Below are 17,671 nucleotides of genomic sequence, written 5' to 3'. Positions count from 1 at the left end.
TAGCGCGTATTTTTGACTTCGCGCTGGGCGCCGGGCGCGCAGCCCATAGGGTATAAATAGGACAGATTTTTGGCTAATTAAGGAATTTTGGATTTGGATTTGGTGGATGTTGGTCGAAGTGTATTATTGTGCAGCTGATTTCTGATGCGATAAGTTGTGCTTTGGGGAGCAAGTTAGTCTAAACGAAGTGGATGTAAGTGAACTAAATACTGGGGAGCCAAGCCACATTGATTTGCTTCTTCACTTGTATAGTGGGGAGCCAGGATAAATTATTTAATCGATTTAACTGGACCACTGCATCACTGAATTGTGTAGTGGGGAGCACTGCATCACTTTGTGCATTGGGGATCCAAGCTTAAGAATTTATTGGAGGCTCTGCATTGGATTTGCAGTGGGGAGCAGGATTTATTAAAATACTTTAGATTTATCTGGCCCATTGCATCATCGTTTGTGCATTGGGGAGCTCTGCATTCGTTTATGTATTGGGGAGCCAGGATAAGGAGAACTTAGGATAATTATTGCTGCCTCATTTATTTGTGTATTGGGGAGCAAGGATAATTTATAGATTTATTACAGCCCTGCATTGACTGTGCACTGGGGAGCTGCCGGTGCATCAACTGTGTACTGGGGAGCTGTGTATCTGAATATCGAGTTAGAGACAGACAGTAGAGGTATAGTAAGTTTTTATTAAGTTCTCTCACAGAACTACTGAGTTCTTGAGAGGAGATTTAGCGGAATTAGGCTGACGAGTCTGTTTTCCCGAGTGGTTTGAGAAAGGCCTGGGGCCTATTTAATATTTTTGAGGAAGGTCTGGGACCTTACTAAATTCTTCTTGAAGGTAGACAGGTTTAAACGATACCTGGTCTTGCTTTGCAAGTTGAGTAGCCTAGACAGATTTAAACGATACCTAGTCTAGGTTTTGCAAGTTGTGTAGACAGGTTTAAACGATACCTAGTCTTCGCTCTGCAAGTAAGTGGACAGGTTTAAACGTACCTTGCTCCATATCGTTTTACTATACTGTCTGTAGCTTACTCTTTCCCCATACTCCCCTGGTCATATTCAAGTGCTAATTAATTCTGGATTGGAACTAAGCGAGGATTGGATAAAGAGGTTTACTGGATTATTAGGAGATTCATTGGATTGTACAATGAGGCTTTAATACTGGAGTGTAAATAAATGTACAGAGTGTAAATACCTGACCTTATTTTATTATTGTTGCGGATACAACAAGTTTCTTATAACTTGTTATTGTTCTTATTCATATTGTTGCGGATCTGAATTAAATAGTTGGAAACAGTTTTGTTCTGTACAACTGGATTCCTGTCAGAATTTATTTAAGCCCCTCCCCCTTTTAAGGTGTCTGCTTCTCGGTAACTTCGTCATATATTGTGACCCGAACCCACGTCGGCCAACGCGAAGTGCTAAACCGGAGAGGCGAAACTCCGGAGGATTAGGCCTGAACTATTTCGCCTGGTGGCAGCGCTATCGAGGATATTGAAGAGGTTTCCCAAATCCCCCCCCCCCCCTTTTCCGACGACCCTATATTATCCCCCTTTTCCGCCCCGTCCCTCTTGCCCCTTTTCGCCACACAACATGCAGGACCTGCATGTTGCATAAGGATAATGTCGGCCGTTATCTATCTCTCTACGTGGACTGACCTTGCTTTAAGCTCTGTCACACCTTTGCGTATCCTAATTCCTTATGAGTTCCTTATCAAAAATTTTCAATACGCAGCCGTACGCTCAATTAACGTCGAAATGTTTTGATCACTTTGACTTATGTGCGACGCATATCTCGCGTACAAGTAACGAATTCAGCGCATCCATTGCGTATGAGATGCGTATGAGTTGCGTATGCAGTGCACAACATTATTTTTCGGGCTGCGAATAGGTCAGTATGCAGTGCGCATGCCGAGCGTATTCCGGACGCACCCGACATATGCCGACCGTATGCTTGACACACTTCTGAGCGTATTCCCGCCGCATTTCCGCCGCTCGCCGTTCAGCGTGCGTTGCATCTGCGCTGCAAGTACGCTATGTATACGTCCAATACAGGCGGCTCATAATTATGCTGAGGGGTGCGTCACGAACACAAAGCGTACTCGAAACGCACTCGACCGATGCGGGACCGATGCGCTGCGTATTTATAACTTTTGACTGGCGTAACAGCGTACGCAGTGTAGTTTTGTGCATGCCCAAAACTATCCTGCGTACTGGGCCGTACCATGCGTATATCTGCGTACATAAAACCTACACAAAACGATAGAAATGCATATGAGGTGCGTATTGTGCGTACGACTGCGTATGAAAAAATTGTCAATGCGCAACTCATAAGGAATTAGGATACGCAGAAGTGTGACAGGGCCCTTACATCCGTGTTGCTCCGGCTTATAGTAGCTGCGCAAACAAGGCATACTGGCGGGACTGATATGTTGTATAATAGATAGCGCCCCGGATACCACCAGGCGGCTTCACTGACTGGGGATTCGCATGCATGCGTAAGAAGAACCCATCTAATATCTTAGACCATGAGTATAGATCGGGGTGGAGTGAAGTCAGGTTTCATCGGTTTCTACGTGTTACAATCAGCTAGCACTTCGTAACAGCGTACGCAAGAACCATAAAGTTTCCAGAACATAGGTCTGTGAGCTACATCAGCCAATGTAAAACGATTCTCGGATGTCTGCGCCCACCTATTGCTCAAGGTGCATAGGATCCAATAGCTTTTCATGCAATTTGTTCGTTTATAATAAAAATGCCACCCAAAATTGAAAGAATAACGTTCAAAGCCTAACTTGTGAAGTGAATATCAATGAAAATCCAAACAATCAGTCAATTGACTGATCGTAAGTAATCTCCTACTTTTCTTAATTTCTGGTAAATGACAAGGCAGTTCGGAAAAAACGTAACGGGTGTTTAGTACAGGTACAATTTTAATTCAAGTATTGCATTTTTGTTAATGTGACCGCGTTTAAAATAAAGGTGTAGAGGAACACACTGGCTGACTTTTGGCTTATCTTTTTAGATATTTATTCTGAAAATAGGCGAAGACAGAAATGGCTTGTCTGGAGCGGTCTCAGTCGAACAGTGATTTTAAAAATAAGTAATCATCAAACAGTGAAAAGCCAGGCCAAAATGTGTAATTAAGTAATCAAACAGTTTAAAGCTTAACAAATTATCGTAAATGTCTCAATCAAACTTAGAAAGGTCAGGATAAGTCTTAACAAATATTTGCCATACTGGCTAATCTCACATATAACAGCTCACAGAAAAGGTGAATTGATAAGAATTCAATCAATGACAATGAAGAGCAAACATGAAATATCGAAATATCTAGCAAAATGTACTTCGCGTCGAAAATCTGGGCGGCGTCCGCCATCTTGAAAACGCAACTTTAAAAACTAAGGTATCAAAATGTCAGCAAAGCAGTTATACCGATGGATCAATATCTACAAGTTACAAATGATGGATTATCTAGGTGGCAAGTACGTAACACATATTTACAGTGTTACCGACATTCAAATGAATTAAAGTTCCTTTTGTTTCATCTCACTTCCTGAGAAACAACTCAAACAAGATCGTGAGACAAAGTCATAAAAGGATGGACCAAAATACTACAAAAGAGTGACTGAATATTAGAGGGATCAGTTTAATCAGAATATATTTAGTCAACTAAAGAATATTGTAAATAATTGTAGCAACGCTTTACTTGAAAATAGACGAAGACCGAAATGACATGCCTTGAGTGGTCCTGCGCCGAACAGTGATTTAAAGGTACAGTCCATCATTTGCGGCTATCCAAGAAGTTACTGACAGACGTAATTAATGTTGAAAAGCAAACTTTGTTTAAAGAGAGTAAGAGGTAAAGTCTCTGTGAAATTATTATTTCTGGCAAGCTGTCATTTTGATAAAACTAATGAAAGAAGGCCTTACCAACGATGCGTCTAAATTCGGCGAAGCACGCGCAAGCGATGACACACAACGCACATGCGCGCGCTGCAGTTGCTATAATTCGTCGGTTCAATGTGCGACATCGACATCACGTAGCTGCAATCAGCTGAGTGAGAACGTGTCTCATACGCTGAATTCAGGTCCAATACAAAACATGACTCTGAAACTTGAAATCGAGATCCTAGAATATTGTTTCTCGGAATGAACAGCATTCACTGAGCGGACACTTCATCAGGTTAGTTGTTCAACACCCTTCTTTAGATTTTGAGCACTTTTGTTGCTCCAAACGAGCATAATGCACAAATAATTTACAAATGATAGACGCTACCTTTAACCCTAGGCGCCAAATTGTATGTTAATGCGCCTCGTATAGTTTTAATAACAAAAGCCACTCAAGAGTGGTTACATTACTATGTAAATTAACTCATGAATATGTAGGCATGATAAAAGGACTTGAAAAATAGATAGAGGGGGCTATATATTCATATTTTTATACTTGTCACATTAATAATTCAATTTTTTTTAGTACAGAGCATTCCTTTTGACTTATACTTATTTTACACTAATTATATTTTGGTCTGTGTATTAATTTCAGATTGAACCACTCCAGCAATCACCAGGCACTAGTTCATACTTGGATTGAACAGTAGTTTACAACTCGGTATAATAACAAGAGAAAACACATTGACAGTCGCTATTTGTTGCATTTTGATATCATTGGAATTTTCATAATAGTTATCCGTCATCTTTTCTCTTACCCATATTTTTTTTAGTACTAGTGCAGATCCCAGTATATTACACTGTGTAAATATCTGAACAGTCATGAGTAAATCATATTTTTGTCTGTGTAATAGTTTGATTATTTTACATTAGTTAATTCTTGTTCTTTTCTGGCAAGCTCTTTGAAAGACGGCACTTTTGAAACGACATCGATGAAGGAAAAAAGTCATTTTTTCCCCCAAATTTAAAATTACACAATGTACATTAAAATGTACATCTCTCGACGCCAAGTCAAGATTCATTTGCATTTTTTGTTCAGGGCTACTAATTGTCAATCATTTGACTAGAAGTATAACAGCCCTTCTACAGTGGGTCAACATTTTTAGCTGCGGGATAGCAGCTCAACGTAATGTCTCTCCGTTAGACCGTTAGTTAAATTCAACGTTGATATTGCTCCTACATATTTTGACCGATTTCAACCAAACTTTGTCAACAGAATAAGTAGCCCAGCCCAAACATGTCACATGACCAAACTAGGGTCCAATGTCATCATGGGGTCACTGAGGTCAAAAACCTGATGTTTTACTATTACAGCAGAAATCTACTCCTTTCAGAAATTACATGGCACAATCACGCGACTCATGCATGAACACGAATTCGTTGGTCTGCATCTTGCGAGATGTTTCCAATTGAGCTTTTTTACTCGTAGATGTTATTTTCAACCCATCCAGGTTTTCCTTCCATTTTCAGCGGTGGTCCACTGTTTGTTTGTCCGTCTGAATATTTGACTCTCGCCGGCGCAGGCTCGGCTGGGAATGATTCGCACGCGTACAGCGTGTTTTCAACCCACCCATTCTCCTGATCACGTGATGCAGTCACGCCTTTTGCTTGGTCGCTAGGCGCGTTCCCGTCACCCCCGGGGCTTGTGATGTCGTCAGGAGTAGCGTACACGTCATCAGAATCGGTCCTGTCCTTGATGACCCGACTGTAAACGGGCATCGTTGATTGGTCCGTGATCGACTGGTTCACGATCTCCGGTAGTGCGTAGGCGTTGTTTGTGTACCTGTCTCCGATTGTTGCCACGGTAACATCTGGTCTCTTCTTCTTTGGTTTTCTTCTTTAAAAAAAAAGTCAGAGGACGATCTTTAAAAATGTGTTAGGCCAAAAAAAAAAATACTCGGTCTCTGGTCAGCGCGCGCGTCGATTTTAATCTTGCGCGTCAACCTTTTTTTCCCTTGCAATTAACGCGCAAGCTACAACAGCGCCCTCTATTGCCACACCTCCTTAAATGTTTGTACCAAGGAGCACCAAGGAATGTGGAAATTGCACCAAAGCAAATGATAAAGGGCACCAAAGCAAATTATGGAGGACACCAATGTTTAATGAGGACACAAACAAGCCGAATATATCCACCTTGTCTGTACAATTCAAGATTTAAAAAAAAAAAAAAAAAAAAATCGCGTCGCCGCATCAATTCCGGAATTCGGTCTGACGAGACCATTTTTTTTTTCATTTTGGCCTTACGCATTGACATCGTTACATTGTGGAATAACTTGAATGTTTTGTCACGCTGTATATGCTTTATGGTGGGAGGTGTGCAAATTCTGAATCACAGAGAAGGTAACACATTTGATAAGGAAATTTGAGGTGAAATTCCGGAGCTGTAGGGCTGCTGACTATTGTCATATAACAGAAATAATCCTAAGTTTTCTTTTCTGAAGTATCTTCATATAGTATTACTAATCTGTGTCCATTTCTACAGACTTCAACACCTCAGTCACCTCCTTTTAAAAAAGTCGGGAAGCTTTTGCAGAAACGATGTAGTTCGAGATGGTTTGGCTTTATTGTGAGTAAAGAGGCTATTAGGAGGTAAAGCAAAGTAAAGCACGTCTTAAAACAAGTTCTGAAAGGATTCTGCTAGGGAGCTGCAGTCGTACAAAATGACATATGGACATGGGCGTCGCGAGGGGGGTGCCAAGGGGGGCACTTGCCCTCATCCCCCTGGAAAAGAAAAAGAAAAAAAAAGGAAGAAAAAGAATAGAAAAAAAGGAAAAGAAAAAGAGGCGCAAAGACAAAGTGTTGTAAATTTAATGAGGTGGGGGTGGGGGTGGGGCAAAATGTCCCTGCTCCCCTCTTAAACTTCTAAATTGAGAATGTGTTGAGAAATACAAGCATTTTTTGGCAAAAATCATTTTTTTTGCCCCCCTCTAGAAAAAATCCTGGCGACGCCCATGCATATGGAATTCAATACGTACCTTTTCTTGCAGAGAAGAATCACTAACAGTATCAGTACAGTTAGTATTCCTGCTCCAACAGCTATTCCGACGATTGCTCCTGTGAACAATAAAGTACATGTATTAGAATGAATTGGAGTCGGTAAGAAAAATATAGAGAGAAATTGAAAGGGCGATGGGATTAGGGTGAAAAGATATGAGAAAGATTGGCAGAGAGACTAGAAAACACTGAAAGTGTTAATGATTGACAAGTGCTGCCTCGGTAAAAGACTTTTCAACCAAATTAAAAAGAGGAAATTGCACAATTATGATTGAATTAATCAGCAATTAGGCCTACCGTGGCTCGAGTTTCATCTAAATGCGCACCAACCCGCTGCGTCTTTCTTTGGGTGGTGGGCAGAGTTGTGGGCAAATGACTGGACTTGACTCAATCGAGTTACTGCGCGCGAATGACTCGACTCGAGTCCCTCACAAGATGAATCGACTTGACTCGAGCGAAGACTAATAAGACTCGAATCTCAAAAATAAAAGCAAAACTTTGTATTCATTCATCTGCTGCTGGCTCCTAAAACTCAAAATGAGTGTTAAAATCCTGGATTTCACGATTTGTGGGTTATGACCTTTTATCAAAGGAAAACAATACTATACCTGAAGCCAAACCATATAGGCCATAAGACCAAGGTTTTACTTCTCGTTAGCCTATAACTGTTAGTGATACAAATGACTGTCACTCTTGTCCTTTTTGCTATTATATTACTCAAATATTAGCGACTCGAGCTAAATAGTTGACTCGACTCGACTCATAAAGACTCGATTACACACAGTGACTCGACTCGACTAGACCTTTTTGACCAAATGACTTGACTCGACTAGCTCGAGTCTCTTCTTATACTGATGACTCGACTCGACTTGATTCACACAATCAGTGACTCGTTACAACTCGTTGGTATAGTTCGCCTTCAAAATGGCCGTCTTCACGCTCATTTTTTAACCCTTGTATGAGAGCGCACTCATTGCACGGAGTTTATACACAGGTATTGAGGTAAATTTCGCACCTTTCTGGAGCACTCCAGTGTTTGGGTTGTTGTTCGCGGGTGTCTCGCTGATAAAGTCCGTTGAAGAGGGCATCTCATCGGTCTTTGAGTTCCCAATCGTCATCAGTGAGTCAGTGACTTTGCTTTGCAATGTTGTTTGAATTGAAGGAACTGTAATTTAAGAAATTCAAAGGAAACACCTATTTTAGCGGTGTGACTCGCAGTAGCGTTACGTCATTCATGTTTTTTGGAGGGCAGGGGGCGAACCACAAACGTCCCCTATAGGCCTTCGCCTATTGTGCTTGATGAACCTGTTCATATAGTGCATTCACAATGAAGTTGAACTGACTGGCTATACATGTATAGACTTAACCTTTACGTCTAATTATAAGAATTCAGTATTCATTATTTCAGAGACAGAATTGTTTGTAGTCTAATTCTATTCTTACTAATGAAATACCTTCACATGTCGGTACCGAGTCACTCCACGTGACGTTGTTGTAGCCAGTCTCAATGCATTCAATTTTTGAAGCTCCATGGAGGTTGTATCCAGGGTCACAGGAGAAATCTACACGAGTCCCGAAGAACTTGAAGTTGTTGAGATTGTAAGACAGTGAACGCGGGTTGGTGATGTCGTGGTGTCCGTTGGTGGGTGGTCCTATGTCGTTACTGCATACTCCTTGTGATACTGCAGTAAGACAATAAGATACATGTTCCTTGTGAATTTCTAATGAAGGGATCAGTGTTGCAGTCTAGTCAATCACAGTTCAGTCCGCATGTAAATCACAAGATACTTTGCAAGTCTTCTTACAAATAACATTGCAAGTTGTCGAAGGGATGCCTGTGTCTCGGCTTATTTGAATAGCTTGTGACTTAACGTGGGACTGGATGAATTGTGATGGACTTATGAGGAATTGTCATGCAGACAGCTGGCTTTGATTGAAAAATCTCCAGTACATTCAAATAAACTGTTAAATTTGTTCAGTTGGTAATAGTTTTTGTACTTACCTCTGTACACGGATATGCGCCAACTGTCTCCACAGATCTGGTCGCTGTTTCCTGTGCACTTATCACGACAATCGGATTGTTCCCCGTGTCTGTCGTAGTCCTCGTTATCCCCACACCAGCATTCGTGTGCGTATTGTAGTCCAGCGTATTTGTATGCTGTAGGTTCCAAACAGTGCCTAAAACACCACTCTACTGACATGTATTCTTCTGCAGGACCAACGGATAGAGCGCGATCACCATTAACGTCCAGAAAGCAACCCAAATAGCCAGGAGCTGGGGAAAAACATTGAAAACATAACTCGTATAAAAATTAACGCACAGCGCAAACAGTTCGTCGGTAAATATAACCTTTACAAAAAAGTTTTAGCACTACAGCTTTATACACTAGCTATGCAAGGTGCAGGTGATCAGGTTGATCCCCGAAGACCCCTCCGTATATATACAATGTGTACGATTTCTTTTACTCTGCAACTGTTCTTTCGAGGAGTGCAACGCATGAACTTGAAACTCAGTGGGACATCAACCCTGATCCCCCAGAATGCATACATTTTTTTTGCACAAGTATATACGTCAATGTGATGTCATATAGTTAGTAGGGGTAATTTGTTGTGTGGAATCAAAATGTCTTGAGGTCATGAAACCGGAAGTTTGAAGTAAATCAATGCATTTCTTGTTTGTTTTTCTTACTCCTGCGAAAAACATCCTTGTATATGCATTTGACGAAGTGATAAAACGCAGAAATTAATCTAAATTTCATATTTTTTTGTTTTCGCAGTGATTACCGAACTGACAGTGTGTACAATAAAGTAGGGTCGGGCTCAATCACCACGCGTTTTTTCACAAAAACAAAAAAACAAGCGCAAAACCTCTCTATTGTTTTCGAGATTTTAATGAGGTTCACATTGTGAATTATGTTAATCTGCTTATTGGATACGGATCATACAAAAACGTCTAATGGACGTATGAAAAATAAACAGTGAATTATGTTTCAAATCCAGTCATGAAAGCCAGAATTAGATGTCTTGCTTTATATTCAAAAAGAACAACTGCATGTTATGTGTGAAGTATTCTGGCAAGATGGGACAGAACTAGGCAGAGGTTGAAATGAGGGTTTGGGGGTATAAGGTAAGATACCTCAATTCTGCTTACAATACTTGTTGTTGCAGTTCAGTTGGACAGGGGATGTAGCAAGGTCATTTTGTTGGGGGGGGTTGAACATTTCTTGAAAATGGCACTTGCACATCCGGGCTGAAATGTAGACACGTATTTTCCTCTCTGTAGGACACTTGACCTCCGTAAATCAAATGGGGGGGGGGGGGCTTGTACAATATGTCGATGTGGGCGCTGTTCAAAACCTACGATTATACACACTAACGGACAATATATGGTGTTTTTCAGGGCGATATATTCATGCGCACAAATAAACCAAAAATGCACCCGAAATTCCGAAATCCAAACTCCAGCAACCTTTTGTGCATGATTTTATTGGATTGCAATGCTCATGCAGTCATCGTATAATGAGCTTGATATTCAACTCTTTCATGGCAAAGAATGTATCATTGGTTTATTGTACAAGTGGTGGTTTTGTCAAACTCTTTGAAGTTGCATTTAACGTTCTGCAATGACAAGTTTAATAGAAGAACAAAAACCGTTTTCATATAAAATCATAAAAGTGTACTTACAGTTTTGTTGCTTGGAAGGAAGAAACGCAAGTTGAAAAGTCATCAGCCACAGTAACAACGCACGACCCAAACGCTGTCGAATCATAAGCCCTTCACCCATTGCAGCCTAAAATGAATATTACATGTACACGTCACACGTCAAATCTGCTGGCCAGCTTACAAAACGTACGCTAGATACGATATTTTTCGTATCAAAATTTCCTCACAAACAAGGTCGTATGGTTTTATAAAGTTCACTCAGGACTGAATTACCTCCTGGCAGAATATAATGTTCATCGAAAACAACTGGGAACCTTATTGACGTGCATCTATATCTCGAATTGACCGCATTGCAAAACCGAACCCGGAAATTGAAAGTGCGATTTCTAGCGACCTTCACTTTGACCTCCAGAGATCACGTGACAATTGAACTTGAATGAAAACATGCTGAGTTTTAGCTTGTGAAGCAGGCCCGGATTACCCAAAAGGCGGTAGGCACTGTGCCAAGGTTTTTTTTTTTTTATTTGTAGGGTCTCTCTTAGAATTTTCGATTTTTAGCAACTTACACTGCACAGCATGTAGGCATACAAATCATGTAGGCTCTACGTATAACATTTATGTGTGAAGTCTGTCGTTCTGAAGCACGGTGCCAACCTTGGGCGTCGATCGGTGGAGAACGGGGACATGTCGTTTCATCAACTATTTTTGTTGCTGAATAGAAATTATGCAGCCTTTATTTGACTTTGTAGCTCAGCATAGCTGATTCATATGTATAAAAAACTAGGAGGTTTAAGCAAAAAGTAAACGCATTTACTCTGGAGTAAAAGCATTCAGGAAAAGCAAATGCTTGATTTCGATCGTATGAATACAAGTTCTCCTTTAGGCCAAAAAAAGTCTCCGGTTGCTGGTATGCGCGCACGTCGCCGTAGCCATGTGCGTCGGCAAAATGATTTTTGTTTTTTTTTTCAATGAAAGATGATGTCTCAAAACCGCCAAACTCACTGGCTTGACTGGAATCCTGCTGCTACACAATTCTAACGTGTTTTTAGAAGGGGTTTCGATGAGTATAAGCTTTATGTGGCCTCTCTGTACTCCCATATAGGCCTATTTGCACTAAGTTTAGTCCGTCAGCATTTGCAGTCATCAGCCGACATTTGAAGAAAAAAAACGGTAAAAAAGGGCGATAGACTAATAGCTCACATCAAGTTGATGCATACAGTACCTGTATTGTATAGTAGTACATTTGATCTTTAAATCAATCAAAAATCGTGACACTTTTCGCCAGTTGCAGAATACAAGCATAAAAGTATACTGTCATCATTCATAAAAATGTTAAAGGTCAACAGTGTCACGTAGACGTCACAATTGCATACAAATCACAGACATGTGTTAAAGCAGGTAAAATCATACCAACATTCAATACACAAAGAGTTTGTTTTGTTTATTGAAATATTAAAAAAAGAATGGTCTGCAAAGATTGGTGACCTAATGAACTAGAAAAAAAAGATTTCATTTTGTTCAATCCCCAGGTTGCCGCTGAATAAAATTTATCCTTAATCATTTTATGCTGCACTGAATTTTACGCTAACACTTCTCATAATCGTGAACAAAATGCAAAATTATCGTTCCTTCTAGTAATGAAATTAATAATAAAAGAATATTTAAATTTTGCATAAATGTCATTCATAATACAGTGTATGATATTATATGTAGTCTATTGACGTTTTGTGTTAATGTGGGGGCGACTAATTTTAATGAATGAAGCAGTTTTTTGTGCAGAAGTTTTGCTTTATAGTTTCAAGGTTGCCCCAACCCAGCCTTGAAAATGACCAGTAAGCATTTACTGCTTTTATTCATACGAAATGAAGTAAACACTTAGTCTAGCAAAAGCTAACAAGTAAATACTTTTAGCTTTCAGTAAATGCTTTCCAGTAAAAGCATTTGCTCCATTTTCATTCATGCAAATGCAAGTAAATGCTTAAAATTAGGTAGTACAAGCAAATGCTAGTTTTTATACATACGCCCCATTGACTCCAAACTCGAAAATAATGTTTAACTGATGATCTTTTGCTAAAACCTTGCTTGTAGTCAATTTCCTCAGATTGCAGCCCAGATCCGTCTAGAATTCACTTTTTTTCGGGGCCCTTAATTAAGCGGGCCCCGAACCCCACGCCATTTAGGCTTCGCACTCGCATTAGTTCTGATGTACAACCCTCCACTTTTGAGAAGCATTGCCGCCCTTAGTGCCAACAGGCTTCTAGAGCTAGGAGCTATACCTGATTTATGAAGTGCTTTGTACTTTAATAACACTAACATGAATTTGGTAGCCCTAATCCGAACCTGTTGTGAAGTGTCGATTCCTCCTTAAAATCTCGCCTGTCCCGTCACCGAGTTTACTGAACCTTGCATGCAGATTAAGACATGCCTGCTTAGCACATCTCCAAAGTTATTTGATAAAATCGTTGACACTTTTTGCAGAGTAGTCATTTATAATCCATACTACGGTCTGTGCGCCTTACAAGGCAGTGGCGTATAGGGGGGGGGGGGGGGGTTGGGGCAAGGGGGCACTTTGCCCCCCCCCCCCCAGCAGATTTTTGTTACAAACATTTTTTCCGCAATAATTTCAATAAATGGTTAGAGAGTTCTGACATCGATCCCACACAAGAAAACTCGCACAAAACCATTAGAATGCGTCGTGAAAATGGGTAATAATTTGCAATATGCATAATAATGGTCATTTTTGAAGAGGGCCCCTATTTGGAAGCGCCCCCTTCCCCGCTCCCCTCCCCGCTTTTTGATTTTGTAGAGACCAAGTGTCCGGAGGGAAAAGAAGCATATGTCTACATTTCGGGGCGCGGATGTGCAATTGTCCCCCTGACATCAAAAGCTGGATAGGCTACTGTTAAAAAGGTCAATGTAAAATGTCGCATTTTACGCCACTCTTTGTTCGAACATTTGACATTTCGAAAAAAAATCCAAGTTTATTGGATTGTTGAAGTGGTCAAGACAGCAAACAAAAAAACTCAGTCAACCTCAGTTCGATAAAGGCTTCATAAAAAGTCCAATATAACTCTTGCTTTAAGATAAACCTGCAGGGCCAGTTGTTCGGTGAATCTAAAAAAAGACTTTGGCTAAATTGACTTCTGCCAAATTTCATGAAAAAGTCAAAAGAATTATAGGCAATATTTATTGCATGAAGGTTGGGCATGTAAGCGTGTTTTTGTGAAGCACATAATTATTTTCGAAGGAATTTGTTTGTGGTGACGGTCGTGTAACAGTAGTAAGACCGTCTCGTGCGATTGATTAAACGTGGGCTCTAATCCTGACGGGGCAAAATGGTTTTTGTTCTTGGGCAAGACACTGTCTTAATTACAACCGTCCATCTCCATCCAGGAATATCAGTTGATACTGAAAGATCAGAATAAAGACCGATTTGCGCTGATCACGAGCTGCCATCGAAAACGTGTCTCGTGGCTTGATGTATTAATAGGGTTAATAACTTTGAAGCGTTTTGACACAGTATGGTTATATACCCTCCCCCCCCCCCCCAAGTCAGTTTAGACTATAGACCCCAGTTAAATTAAACTAGCTATAAGGGACAGATGGGTGCAGCTTAAAATCTGTCAATCTGGGTAGACTTTTTGAGTCAGCATTATTAACCATAGGAAAAATAGTTATGCAAATTGGAGTCAATCCAACTAATTTTTCTAGTCTTTGTAAGAAATGTTGCATGTTTAACTAAATTCTTAGTCAATTTTCAATAACTAGGAAAACCATTCAATATTTTGGTAAGTTGTTTTATAGAGTGTATACAGCCGTGTGGTTGCGAAGGGCGATTTCTAAAGGTTAGGCCTACGTAACACTTTATTTTGAATGAAACTACATGCACACAGACCTTGGCGGGCGGAATTTTTGAAAATCAATTTCTCCCGTTTAGAAGACCGTATCCTCATGCAACTTTAAGGGTTTATTTCCCATATAATGATCCAAGTTCGTGCTAAAATCGTTGTGATATGTTCATTACTTTTCGTTGAAATTGAAAAAATAGGCCTGGCTACGTGCAGTTTTAAAAGTTGTAACACTGACATTTGAAATTCTGTCAATCTTTTCAAGCCTCACGAATATTAATAAGGGTCCTGTCCATTACGGTGTGCAGTAAACATTTGCATAACAGCTTTGTTCACGAGTTATTATTAATAAATATCACCCTTTTTGCCGGCTTCCATTGGTCGATACCAAGACCCGCGCCAAGTCACGCCGAGTGACGCTAAAGAATGTGCTCGTATGCGATCGTCGTTGTTTTCCGGGCCGAAATGGGTAAACCATAGCGCCTACGGCGCTAAAGGATCTTTGCTGAAGACCATGCACGTGGGTTTGGTCGGAAAAAAATCCTCGTCGAAATTTTCCTTTGAGAAAGTTCAAGGTGCATTAACACTGTCGTTTGCAACGACAGATTACCTGAAATTCGGAAAATATTTACATAATATCAGTGTTCAACTACCGTACTCCCGCAATAACAAATTTCGAAAATTCCTAGAAATTGATATAAATGCATACATTTGGGGACGTTTTCGAACGATTTCTTCCCGACTTGAAGATGCAGCTTTACCAGTGCAACCAGTATTGCAAGTTTCGGCATCGATCGATGACGGCGATTTTTTTTCACTAACATGAATTACTTCTTCTGTTTTTAACATTTCAATCATACTTAGCTTATTGTAGGGGAAACAAAACATTCAAAAGGCCATGTTTTTGGGGTTCATGAATTTCACTGCTCTGTTATAGAGTCTAAGTACGTAATCGGATTAGCGTTGCCTATCAAGGGGCTACACTTCGCGTTCGCAACCATAATTATTTAGACCTACATGCGTTGCGTCTGAAAGGCTTTTGTTGCCATTTAACAATGAATGAACGAATGTTTATCTCTGTCTATCCATGCAAAACAAAATCATTTCTCTCTAACTCCGCATAAGGCCTTTGAAGCGCTAAGTACTATCTCCACATTATAAAATAAGCTCTTGGGCTAAGATATGTTGTCTTTTCCAGATACTTGCACCAACAATCATACACCGGTATTTGATTATGTTTTACAAACCGCCATAAAAAAAAAAAAATAGTATTGCATATAAAATCGCTTGGACCACTCACACATACCTAATACGACGTAGTCCAGTCTTCGGCTGTTCGCTCACTGTAGGATTTAAGTTCAGGTTGCTTGTGTGCATGTGAACGCGTCTCTGTGCAGTTCGGTGTATTTATCGCATAATTGAGGAAGTGGTTTTGATATATGAAACCAATGAGGCACTTCCTTCTTCGTATTTGTACGTCATCTAATGAGAACAAGTATTAATCACGTGCTTTAAACTGTACTACGAATCAGTGGAATGGAACCACTGACTATTGTGGCTATCAGGTAAATGAACTTCTGAGTGATGATTTAACAATGTTTGCAGTTCTGGAGAAAAAGGATCAAATTGGACGTATCTCGTATTTACATATGAATTAATGAATTTTCCCCCAAAACACAAGTACATAAGTTATATCAAATAACGGTTGAATACTTATTAAAGCAAACGCGGCCTATTTCGTCATTACCGAACGACAGTGTAGTTTGTCAGTACTTCTACTACATTTTGCATAGGCGTAGCCTGCGGGGGGGGGGGGGGGGTATCTGCTTTTTTCCATTCAAATGCCTTTTTTTCAACGGGCTTACCCCTCACCACCCAGTAATTTGTAAAGAGTGCCCTTTTTACTCGAAGTGCCCTTTTTCCGAACAAGTGCCCTTTTCAAAAAAGAAGTTGTGCCCTTTTTTTTGTGGCATCTGCCGTTTTGGGTGCCTTTTTCAGAATTTCGCACATGTATCGCCCTGAAAAGCACCATAAATTGTCGGTTTTGAACAGCGCCCCGATCGACAGATGGTTCCAGCCCCCCCCCCCCCCCGCTTTTTGATTTTACGGAGGCCAAGTGTCCAAAAAACCTGTGTACATTTCACAACGGATGTGCAAGTGCCCTTTTCAAAAAAAATTCCCCCCCCAATAAAAATGGCCGTGCAACGCCCCTGTTTTGTAGCGCATTCGGTTTAATCCTTGTGTATGGCAATGAAGGTCATGAACCCGGACACTTGATCACTTTGATGATATATCATAGTTGATATCGTTTTGCTTATTAACACAGACATTACGGAGTGAATATCACTTATTATCTGTTTATCTCAACTTTACTTTGACATTTTGAGTACCCTACTGTACATGTAAATTTTTAAATTTTTGCGCATTATTTTCTGTGTGGGCATGTGTGGTTTGAAGGTCACGTTTAAATTCGGATGCTTGATCACTTTAATTATATCCTTACTTGACCACTTTGAATTATATAGTTACTATTGCTTTGATTGATAGCACTTACATCACAAAAAAGAACATTATCCCTTGTATACCTCGATTCGATTATTACTTTAATCCGTTTATCAAGTCTAATCCGTCCATATTTTATTCAAATCCATAACTATTTTCGAGTGGCTAGTGAACTTTCTTCAAGTTCTGCCCTATTGGCAACTTCTTTTATTTCTTTTTTGAGGTCATGTTAACAGGTTGGACGCCATGCTTGACATGTCTGGGGGTGAGGGAAGGGGAACGATCACAATGCTCATCCCCGCCTCGAAATTTTCAATAAGGTGGGGGGGGGGGGGACGCTCCCATCTCCGGTATGTTTAGGCCCCTTCTACGAGCTATCTATGACAATGGTGTCAGTTTGTGATGTAATCAACGAATTTTCCTCAGTAGCATAGGAACATTTTTCAGTCAATATAAACACGCTCGCATGCCATTCGGTAATGCACCCAAACCTAACTCCACAGCATTCCCGATTGGACCTTAATGACTTTCACCTCAGCCTATCGATACCGCGGCACCACTCGCCTGAGAGTGCCTATCGATACCGCGGCACCACTGGCCTCAGAATGCCTATCGATACCGCGGCACCACTCGCCTCAGAGTGCTGAAGTGCACGTATTAAGTACTGTACACTCTCGGTTCCTCACAATTACTTGAGTGTAGATGGAAATCTAA

At 40.5% G+C, this 17,671-nt stretch overlaps 1 protein-coding gene across 1 annotated transcript; it reads right to left on the bottom strand.

Moving 5' to 3' along the window:
• Positions 1–4,454: 4,454 nt before the first annotated feature.
• On the bottom strand, positions 4,455–10,728 carry LOC119728081 (protein SLG1-like). Its single transcript, XM_038200155.1, has 6 exons — positions 10,629–10,728; positions 8,947–9,219; positions 8,399–8,626; positions 7,960–8,109; positions 6,926–7,004; positions 4,455–5,787 (listed from the first exon to the last, which is right to left on the bottom strand). The coding sequence occupies exons 1-6, from the start codon at positions 10,726–10,728 to the stop codon at positions 5,370–5,372; spliced, it is 1,248 nt and encodes a 415-aa protein (XP_038056083.1). The 3' UTR covers positions 4,455–5,369.
• Positions 10,729–17,671: the final 6,943 nt, after the last annotated feature.

Source organism: Patiria miniata, unplaced genomic scaffold (assembly GCF_015706575.1).
Source record: "Patiria miniata isolate m_02_andy unplaced genomic scaffold, ASM1570657v1 HiC_scaffold_20, whole genome shotgun sequence".
Lineage (NCBI taxonomy): Eukaryota > Metazoa > Echinodermata > Asteroidea > Valvatida > Asterinidae > Patiria > Patiria miniata.
Note: the sequence above shows the minus strand (reverse complement) of the source record. Positions and strands in the feature narration are given on the sequence as shown.

Excerpts from the sequence above, each read along its gene's own strand:
- LOC119728081 (XM_038200155.1), bottom strand. The coding sequence starts at position 10,728 with ATGGGTGAAGGGCTTATGATTCGACAGCGTTTGGGTCGTGCGTTGTTA. Across the intron at positions 7,005-7,959 it reads CACTGGAGTGCTCCAGAAAG|GAGCAATCGTCGGAATAGCT; the intron begins GTGCGAAATTTA and ends TATTGTTCACAG. Across the intron at positions 5,788-6,925 it reads ATTCTTCTCTGCAAGAAAAG|AAGAAAACCAAAGAAGAAGA; the intron begins GTACGTATTGAA and ends TTTTTTTTAAAG.